Raw genomic sequence first — 11,239 nt, 5'->3', positions numbered from 1 at the left:
GTACAAATCAACCGAACCAAAATAATGGTTGTTAATTAAACCCAAAATTGTTAAGTTACCTATTAGGTGTTCACGAGTCGTCGGAGGAAGGTTGTCGGAGACCAATTCCGGCAGAGAGAGAGAGAGAGAGTGCGTTGGAGAGGGAGAGTGCAACGAGCGGGAGAGAGAGTGAGTCGGAGCGAGAGAGAGCGAGTGCCGCGAGAGGGAGAGAGTGCCGGAGCAGATTACGTCGGTACACCGGTGGCCAGTTTTCCGGTCACCGTAAAAACGAGAGAGGAGGGTTTTGGGGCTGCCGGAAACGCAAGGGAGGGAAGGAGAGGTGGTGTTCGGTGGTGGTGTTGGAGAAAAATGGGAGTTGAGGTGGTGGTGTGTCGCCGGTGTCATGAAGCCGATTTCGGTCGCCGAAAAATGGCGCTGGAACAAAGAAAGAGAAAGAGAGCGGCTGGATGTTAAAGATGTTAGGTTTGGGTTTTTTTTTCTATATATATATATATCATATTTACATAAAGGCCCCTCAAAGTTCAATCAAAGTTTAAAATGAGTTTAAAGGTTTCCAAAGCTTATAATGACTTTACAAAACTCAGTTTGAACCCTTTATGTTTTTTTAACGACACTACAATATGACAAACATCGATATTTATGCTCGAGGTATATAATAACATTATACAATAATTAAATAAAGTTCTAAAATATTGAGTTGGGTTTACAAAATGAAAGTTTACAAAACGAATATAAATCGAGACTCAAATTTGACGAATGTCACATCGGCCATCTGTATACATTGTGATAGCCAATCGGAAATTGGCAGAGCTCATAGCACAATGTATAATGGTAAGAATAGACATATTAGACGTAGACATAATACAGTACGACAACTAATATCTAATGGAATTATCACTGTTGACTACGTGAAGTCAAAGGATAATATTGCAGATCCGCTAACAAAAGGCCTAAGTATATAGTTAGTTCAGAAGTCGCCCATGGGAATTGGACTGAAGCCCTTGAAAAATTAAAGTTCATACGAAGGAAACCTAACTCAACAGACTGGAGATCCCAAGAATTGAGTTCAATAGGAAAACCTAATTGTATGAACTAGTGCGGTCAGGGGGGGGGGATAACCCTACAATTTAATAGGAGTTTACTACATAGCTAGGTAACCTTCCTAGTCCATTCCTAAAGTGACAAGTGTGAGGCTAAGCATACGGCTTTTAATGATTAGACCAAGGTAGTCATACATAGTGAATCACCTATGTGAGAGAGAAGTGAGGTCGCTTCGAAGGGTGTTGTTGGGCACAATACTTAATAGCTCTTGCAGAACCAGGCTCATGTTCATGACCATAACGAACATAACTATGAGGACTTGACTTTGTCAGGGAGAGTCTTGTGTGAAGTATATTGCCGTCAACATAAACGGCAGGCGAGTTCAAAGACACCACTGTCTACTCAAAGCCAGTGGGCTAAGTATGTTTCATAAGCAAAGGTTCAAAGGATAACACCTACCTATTGTATGCAAGATTCAACTGCTGAAATCTAATCGGAATAATGTTGTTTCGACCTCCATTCATGTGGGGGATTGTTGGAAGTTTTAAGTAAAAGTGTGTGAATGAAGTCTTAATAAGGAAGTGGTAAAAGTTGTCCCACATCAGATTGGGAACAAAATAAAGAGTGGTATATAAGGTAGAGCCTTTACCACTCATTTGAATCTTAATGACATGTTTTACCACAAGTCCTACGTGCGCGCAGGGGGGGTGCAAAGTTGGGTTTCTGGACTATAAATTCATTGAACTCATGCGTGCCCGTACGTCCAAAAACCCGGGCTCGCGTGAGATAATTTTTTAAATTCGTTTTGAAATTGAAACTGATTGTTCAATATTATTAATAATCATTACGATAATGATTATTATTATTATTTTCAGTTTTCAAATACGCATTAATGACCATTAAATTAGTATTATTTCAATTTAATAGTCATTATCAGTTTTGATTGTGATTGTGTGGTTATATAACCAGGACTAGCTTTTCAGTCTATACACACTAATATACACACTTCTTCTTCTTCCTCTTTGCTGTAACAATTTTATCACGATTTCGTTTCAGGCAAGTGATCGAGTCCGGCAGTACTACGCTTCTGCTTCGAACCGGAGTACCCTGAGAACAGACCGCGAATCTGTTTAAGGAAATTGTGTTAAACACAAGCCCGGTTCACTGTTTCGTGTTTATTTCGGTTCTTCGTTCAGATTTTATTATACAAGATTAGTAACATTTCGTACATCTATTGTATGTGATTCACTCGAGTCGCCTTCTCATATAGAGATCTCTTTCTCTACTCAACTACAAGTTCGCTCTCATGTATCAAGTATCACATGTTAAAATTTGTATTTCATATCCATAAATGGCGTTTAAAAGGCAGTGCCATATAAAAAATTTGCACATAATGAGCAACTCGCAAACTTAATTAATTAATTCGAGTACTTGATAAAATATGGTAATAACACTCTTTGTTGCACATATGTTAAATGAATCAGTATGTACTGATCAAATTGATTTAAGTATTACTCAGTACACTCACATTCACCCGTAGAACTTGTTCCTTAAGTTTTACTCCCACCTTTTTGTTGACATACCAAAGTTGACATATCATATCAAGTTATCAACCATACCATTCTCTAACATAAATTCTCATATGAAGGATATAATCTTGTATTCCATATTGTTGATAAAGTTTCTCTCTTTTTGTGTTTGCTTTTCCTAATCATAATAATAATATTTATTATTAGCATGCAAACTATCTCTAAAAATTACTCTAAAAAGATAGAACAATTATAGAAATAAAACACATTTTCAAATAATAAAAAAATGTCTATTTTGTATAAGAAAAAAATTATCTTTTTTGTTATTTTAGAAAACCAAGAATCGTTTTAAAAATATCTAAAAAAAATAAAAGAAAAAATATTCAAAAAATGTGTTTTGAAAACCATAATAATAAAAGATAAAAATGTGACAAAACAGAAACATAAAATATTTAAATTGTATTAATGTGAAACTTAAAGTAGATGGTATGTTCACTAAAAATGAGAAGAATAATGATACATATAGCAACACCCAAATACGAAACATGAATTTTTATTACATAAAGGCTAAACATAACAAATCAAATTTAATAGTTTATAATTTATAAACATAATGAGAAGGTTCATTTAACTCAATTATATCACAATGTTCCCATTAAATGTAGTTTATACCCAAAACCAACTTGATTACTCAAAAGTTCTCAACATGCACTAAATTATACTCATCAATAATGTAGGTTAGGAACTCAAAAATCAACATGCATAATGTATATATTGAGGCTACTTGTTGCGGTGAGACTTTAAACATCAAGTTAAAACGTCATATTATTGTCACATAGTCAAAAAAGCTTTAACTAACACACGACCTTTACATTGTGTTATTGTTTAAAGTCTCGTTACCACGTATAGAGGTAGGGTACCAAAAGGACCCAAATACCCGTAAGAAATACCCGCGGGTCAATCAGAAGTCCCTTATAAGACACCCGCGGGGCAAATAAACCATCCGCATAATCATCTGATGAAGAAACACCCTCATAGCACATGCGGAAGCTCCACAGCACCCTCAAAAGTCATCCGCATGAAGGAATATCCTTCTGCGTAAATAACTACAAGGTAATGCTTCGGGACAGCTGTCAATAACCAATTACCTTTTAGAAGACTTGCCAAGATGATTTCTTGGGCAATACGTGACCCTTCAGCCAATTAGCTAGTGACACGTGACAAGGCCGTTATAACCGTGCACATGGCCAATGTTACCCCATCAACCAATAATAAAACGACAAGTGTCCAGGTTGTTATACATGCACATGCAGCGTATAAGTTAAACCTATCATATAAGGACACGCGTCCGGACGGTTATGAGGTATCTTCTAAAGGGACAGCTGGCCCAATCACTTCCTTACACCCTCCGGCTATAAATACCCTCTCAATCATCATGAGGTATTCATTCACCATCACTGTACTCTCTCAATTTACTTAAGTACTTTATCTTTTCATCAGAACGGTACTTATTCTCACACCGGAGGGTGGTTACGGGAAGATCCCCCACCTTGTCCTTCCCGTAACGAGCTCACGGTGTTCTGTTTTGCAGGATTCACGTCACTGGACTTTAGGAATTGTATTCATATCGTGTTGGCAGTAACTGTATCCTACCCTGTGGATTCATTGGATCTAAGACCCATCAGTGGGGAGTAGATCCGTGTTTCTTCATTGGCGCCATCCGTGCTTTTGTTAGAACAGCTAAAAAATTTTCCGTTCTCTTTACGATATGAGTCAGTTACCTAAAGGGCCGACGGAGAATCAAGCACAACCTCCGCGTGATCTCAACCTTGAAACACGTGAAGGAGCAACATCTGTGTTTGCTCGAATTTCGACCCCTGTTGCAAGAGCCGACACCGTCAATCTAGGAATCTTTTACTTGGATGGTTCAACGGCTCGGGGGTTGTTTGCTCAACAAGAGGGTGTCACCCCGGTATACACCGAAAATGTTGTTACACCAACTACTGACTTGGGGTACGTCATAGCCCCAGGAGGGTCTAATATAAGGAATCTAGAGCGTGTTCCTAGAGAAGTCCATCGAACTCAGTCGGAGTTAGGTTTGGAAGAAGATTCCGGTAACTCTAACCCAAGAAGAGCTCACCGTCATAACCTCAGGACTGAAGAAACCTTGTCTCCGGACGAGTGGCTTCGTATTCAACAAGAAAGTTTGAAAGCAGAGTATGAACGTCGGGTACGGAATGAACGTTTTCATGGTCGTACCCTGACGTATGATGAGCTTCCCAGAAGATTTATTTCTCCTCCTATAAGGGGAAGCCACATCCAGTACAGCTTGCCACCGGAGCGGAACATGAGCGAAACCCGAAGGTTGCGTCCTCGTCCCCGCATAGATATGCGGGTACCATCTTATGAGGACGAACTGGACGGGTACGACTCATCTTATCGACCGGATGGTAGTTTTTATAGTGGGGATAGCCGTCTTCCTTCATACGGAGGGGCTAGTTATCCACATCCAGTTGTCCGCCATGCGGAATATCATAGCAATGCCGAATACGATTTTTCCAAACCATATCGCCCAGAGTCTTTTGCAGAAAAATCAAAATTCATTCCGAGTATCGCGACAGCTCCATTCCCGATTAACGCAAAGATTCCAACATCCGTTGGAACATATAATGGAATGACTGATCCCAGTGACCATCTGTTAAGGTTCGAAGCAGTCGGAGGAGTAAGTGGTTGGACTCTTCCATATTGGTGTCACATGTTCGCACTAACATTCACCGGAGCGGCGCGGGAGTGGTTTGAGAAATTACCATGCGAAAAGATTACAAGTTGGAAAGACTTTGTAGCAAAATTCTCTCAGCATTTTAGTCAACAAAAGAAACATACCCGGACCCTTCAGAAATACTAGATGTTACAAGGCGAAATAATGAGTCCATTGAGGATTTCATTACTCGTTTTACTAACGAGAGCCTTAACATCGGAGGAGTGAGCAAAGATATGCTGCTCGGAGCATTTTGTAAGAATGTCCACAGTGATGCCTTGATCCGTACTCTAACGGGAAGAGATGGATTGCCTGAGTCATGGGATGAAATCATGAAGGCATCAAAGTTGTTTGCAAGAACTAAGAAAACCCTAAGTTCCAGCAGTCAAAAACAATCACCGAAGATTGAGTTTCAAACTCCTAGACCAAATAGGCAGGCTAAGGGACCAATATGGTCAAGACTCCAGCCAAGTGCAGAAGCATCTAAGCCTTTTGATGCAAGATCTTTAATCGGCAACAAAGGCAAACGTAATTTTTCAGCTCGCTCCACTAACAGTTGGACCCAGTTATCAAAGACTCCCTCAGAAATTCTCACTACTGAGAATCTGACTTTCCGGAAACCTCAACCGATACATTGGAAGTCATTCCTTGATACCAAAAAACATTGCTCATATCATAATGATGTTGGACACAACACGAATGAGTGTGTGGCTCTCAGAAATGAAATTGAAGCAGCTGTTAAAAATGGTAAACTCGAACATTTGTTCAAAGGCGTACGAGGAGGGACTAGCAAACCTCCCGCAAAGGATAGGCAGGGCCCGACCAAAAGGCAAATCAAAGATCTGAATGTCCACATGATTCAAGGGGGACTTTCGGGTAAGGGAAACAGAGGGAATATTCGGACGAAGAGTGGAAAATCGAGCCCCTTATTTTTCCTCAGATCAAAGGGGGGCCATGTAACAAAAACCCGCTGATAATTACTGCCGAATTTGGCGACTACCGATCACAATATGTGTTCTTTGACACAGGCAGTACGTCTGATATTATGTACGAACAGTGTTTCGAACAACTGGATGAAGAAGACAAAGAAAGACTACAACCAATTCATGCTCCTGTTTCCGGTTTCGGGGGAGAAATAATGCACCCGCGCGGTGTTATCACTTTCCCGGTCACATTAAGTGACGGAGTACGTTCAAGAACAGAAGAAGTTGAATTTTTGGTCTTACCAGCAACCCCCAAGCATGATATTATTCTGGGACGAGAGGCAATTGGAGACTTCAATGCCCACCCGTCCACAGCCCACGGTGCAGTAGGAGTTCCAACTCGTACTGGCGTGGCCATAATTCATATAAATCGACATTGTTTTACAACCGAAAGTTCGAGACCAAGCAAGGTTCCAAGACAGGCTCAGAGGACCGAACCTGAGAAATGGGTTTTGAATAAGAAGTTTCCAGACCAAACAATTACAATAGGACCCGCTATCTCGGAGATAGTGGGAACCTTTTTAAAGTAATTATTGACCAAGAACATTGACATTTTTGCAGACCGGTGTCCCGCGGAGCATTTCGGAACACAAGTTAAGGGTGAATCTGTTAATCACCCCAATTGTACAAAAGAAACGAAAGATGGGTCCAGAACAAACGAAGGCTATGAATGAGCAAATACAAGACCTTCTTCATGCTGGGATCATACGAGAAATCAAGTACCAAACATGGGTGGCTAACCCAGTAATTGTCCCAAAAACCAACGGAACATGGAGGATGTGCATTATTTATAAAGACTTGAACAAGGCATGTCAAAAAGACTGTTACCCGCTTCCGGAGATCGACCTAAAAGTAGATGCTGTGGCCCCATTTAAATTCAAGTGCTTCCTCGATGCCTACAAAGGGTATCACCAGATTCATATGGCAGCTGGCGACGAGGACAAGACAACATTCCGAACAGACCAAGGAACATTCTGTTACAGAATGATGCCTTTCGAATTAAAGAACGCGGGGGCCACATATCAACGACTGATGGATCAGGCTTTCAAAAGTCAAATAAGTCGGAATCTCGAAGTTTATATGGATGATTTGGTAATCAAAAGCATTGAAGAAGATCAGGTGTTAAGAGATATTGAAGAGACCTTTGAAACACTACGAAGCATCAATATGAAGTTGAATCCGGCTAAGTGTTCATTTGGCATGGAAGAGGGTAAATTCCTTGGAGTCATAGTAACAGGCGCGGGCTTTAAAGCCAACCCAGATAAGGTCCAGGCTATAGCCCGCATTCCTTCACCCTCTTCCCTCAAGGAGGTTCAAACATTTAATGGGAGACTTGTGGCGTTGAATCGATTCTTAGCAAACCACGCGGCCAAGTCTCATCCATTCGTGTCAACACTCAGAAATTGCCTTAAAAAGCACATTTCAAGTGGACCGCGTAGGCTGAAAAAGCATTCTTAGAAGTTAAGAAATGCTTAATGGAGCTTCCTACTCTAACAACACCATACGCGGGTGAACCTCTGACACTGTATTTATCTGCCTCGAACATTGCCATAGGAGCCGTTCTGCTGAACGATAGAAAAAATGTTCAAACTCCAATCTATTACGTCAGTAGAACGCTATCGAACCCGGAAACAAGATATTGATGTTAGAGAAGTTGGTTTTGGCATTGGTTTATGCCGCCAGACGGCTCCGCAGATATTTCCAGGGCCACCCTATTAATTTGTTAACCGGGTACAAACTCAAGAACGTGTTGAGTAAACCCGAGTTGTTCGGACGACTGGCAAAGTGGGCTATCGAATTGGGCGAACACTCAATCGAATATAAGCCTAGACTAGCGATCAAGGGGCAGGTACTCGCGGACTTCGTTACGGAAGTTCCGCAGTACAAAGAGCAAGAATGCCTAATCGAACAACAACCCCAAGAACCTCCAGAACAATGGCAATTTTGGTCATTGTTCACGGACGGAGCTTCCAGCAGCGAAGGGACAGGTGCAGGTTTAAGGCTAGTCAACCCTGAGGGGCAAGAATTTACGTACGCCATCAAGTTGGACTTCAAAAGTACCAACAATGAGGCGGAATATGAAGCCTTCCTGGCAGGACTGCGGATAGCGAAAAAGCTGGGGGTGGAACATTTGGAGGCTCGGGTGGATTCTATGCTAATTGCGGGACAAATAAACGGAACATACGAAGCCAAAAACGATGTCATGGCTTCTTATTTGTCACAAGCAAGGGTCTTGATTCGCCAATTTTCCTCATTCAATATTGTTCACATTAAGAGGAGCGAGAACAAATCGGCGGACGCTCTTAGCAAACTAGCTTCAACAAATTTTGAGCATTTCACCAAAGATATTCGTGTAGAAGTTCTAGACCATCCATCCGTTCCGGAAAATCAAGTCCTGGTAATTCAAACGGGCGTTGAATCTTGAATGTCACCCATTATAGCTTATTTATATTCCGGAGCACTTCCAGCAGGAAAGGCTGAGGCTCGGAAGATTAAGCATAAAGCTCTGAATTACCAGTTGATTGACGGTATCTTGTACCGGAGGTCATTCCTTGGTCCGTTATTACGTTGTGTAGACCCAGAAGATGCAAATTACTTGATAAGAGAAATTCACGAAGGCATTTGCGGACTACACGCATGACCAAGAGTGACAGTTGCAAAGATTCTGAACGCAGGGTATTATTGGCCCGGCATGCATTTGGACGTTGTGCAAGAAATCAGAAAATGTGATTCATGCCAGCGCCATGCTCCCAACACCCTGCGTCCAAAAAACGAACTGATTCCAGTAACATCTGCATGGCCGTTTCAAAAATGGGCTATTGATATCATGGGACCTTTCCCAGAAGCCCCGGGACGAGTCAAGTTCTTGATAGTGGCCATTGATTATTTCACCAAGTGGGTGGAAGCCAAACCGGTTGCATCAATCACGGCTTCAAGCGTGAAAAAATTCCTTTGGGAATTCATCATTTGCCGGTTCGGTCTCTCACAAGAATTGGTAAGTGACAATGGGACCCAATTTGCTGACAGCGGACTACAGGAATGGTTGAAAGAACTTCAGGTCATTCAAACCTTTACATCCGTAGCTCATCCGCAGGCAAACGGTCAGGTCGAAAGGACCAACCGAACTATTAAAGAAGGGATCAAGGCAAGGCTAGGAACGAAACGAACGGGTTGGGTAGATGAATTGCCCCACGTACTCTGGGCCTTCCGCACTCAAAAGAATTCCAGCAATTTGGAGACACCCTTTAGCCTAACCTACGGCACTGAAGCCATGATCCCCGCAGAAATCGGGATTCCATCCGCAAGGGTCCTATTGATTGATGATAATGATTATGAACTTAGGATGAATCATGATTTACTGGAAGAAAGAAGAGAATTAGCATTGATCCGTGAGCACAATTACAAGCGACAGCTTCAGAAATATTATAACTCGCGGGTCCAGACATGCGAATTCGATGCGGGAGACTTTGTCTTCCGCAACAAACGAGGCTTCCGGTCAGGAGCCTCCGGGCAAACTAGCCCCAACTTGGGAAGGACCTTATAGAATCAAACAAGTACTATCCAAAGGTGCCTATAAGTTGGAAAAGTTGGATGGGGCAGAAATACCTCGAACTTGGAACGCAGCACAATTAAAGAAATGCTATATGTAGCAGTTTGATTTACTTTTTACTTTGGCATGCGTGCCCACATAGACTAGCAAGTTTTGTAATTTCTTTTATTTGTAAGAAGGCTTATGCCCAATGTATGAAAATGTCAAGTCAGTTCTATGTTATCTTGGTACGATGCAATCTTTTATTGACAAAAACGAAGTTCCGGGCAGACACTTATATTATAACACATAAGACAAAGTGCACCGGAAGGAAACAAGACTTCTTATTATAGATCAAAAGAGATTACAAAAACGAAGAAAAAGTTACAAGTAAAAATATATATACATCTACGGAGCGACAGTTTCATCGCCTGCAGTGTTATCAGCTTCCTCTTCTTCTTCTTCTTCACCATCAAGATCTAATAGCTCTTTTAGTTGATCTATGGCGTCCTCCTTATCCGCAAGCTCGGATATCTGCTCCGTCAAAGAAAATTTCAAAGAATCAAAATCCTTTGACTTATGTTTGAGGACGGCAGTAGTATCCTGACCAGCCAAAATATACTCCTCAGGGAGTATGGACGTCGAACCAAACTGGTAACCCTCCTCAAAACCCGGTTTACGACCAGCTTGCTTGGATGCCTTAAGGAGAATAGCAACACAATTCCCAAGCTCATCACTCGCCCGAACATCGGCGATGACCTGTGGAACAATCGCGTATAAATAACCCTAAAAACCCCTAGATTATTTATAATAATAAAAAGGTACATACCTTGGGGATAGCTTCCGACAATAGCCATTTTTGGTCCGCCTTGGCCCGAACGAGATCCATCTTGTGGCCGGCACATTCTAAGGCCTGCTCTTGGTTCTTGACATTAAGGTCAGCCAAGCGCTTATCCTTAGCCGCCGATTCAGCCTGAAGAGCTTCCACCAGTTTGGCTTGCTCATCCATCAATTTGGCTTGATCGTCTAGTTGTTTCTTGGGAGCAGCCTTGGCATCCTCGGCAGCGGATCGAACAACCTTCTCCTCCTCTAGAGCCTGGCGGGCCTCTCGGGCCTCATTTATAGCTTTCAGGCCTTCCTCCTTGGCCTCAGTTGCAGAGGCCACCAGCTCATCCCATTGCTCATTATCGCCAACCAATCCCTGGTTATTTCCTGATTTGTGGAAATAGTATTCGCCAAGTAATAAGAATTGGAGTTCAGCAATTCTTGGCGAATACTATGGCGACGTCGCTCCCTTTCACCAGGAGGAAGACTCTCCCGTAAATATTCAAAACACAGGTCCACGTCACGGAATGTTGAATCCCGACGTAGTGACCAGCGTGGTTGGTGCGGAGTCGGA

The 11,239-nt window shown here is 42.0% G+C and overlaps 1 protein-coding gene across 1 annotated transcript; it reads left to right on the top strand.

Annotated features, from left to right (window-relative positions):
- The first annotated feature begins 7,953 nt into the window (after positions 1-7,953).
- On the top strand, positions 7,954-9,665 carry LOC143573262 (uncharacterized). Its single transcript, XM_077058189.1, has 2 exons — positions 7,954-8,541; positions 9,654-9,665. Exons 1-2 carry the CDS (start codon positions 7,954-7,956, stop codon positions 9,663-9,665), a joined length of 600 nt encoding a protein of 199 aa, XP_076914304.1.
- The last annotated feature ends 1,574 nt before the right edge of the window (positions 9,666-11,239 follow it).

The sequence above is a fragment of the Bidens hawaiensis genome, unplaced genomic scaffold (assembly GCF_021521415.1).
Source record: "Bidens hawaiensis isolate Kalapana, Puna unplaced genomic scaffold, B.hawaiensis_p1.1 tig00026265_1, whole genome shotgun sequence".
Lineage (NCBI taxonomy): Eukaryota > Viridiplantae > Streptophyta > Magnoliopsida > Asterales > Asteraceae > Bidens > Bidens hawaiensis.
The sequence above is the reverse complement of the archived record's forward strand: the minus strand, read 5'-3'. Positions and strand labels throughout refer to the sequence as shown.

Excerpts from the sequence above, each read along its gene's own strand:
- LOC143573262 (XM_077058189.1), top strand. The coding sequence starts at position 7,954 with ATGTTAGAGAAGTTGGTTTTGGCATTGGTTTATGCCGCCAGACGGCTC.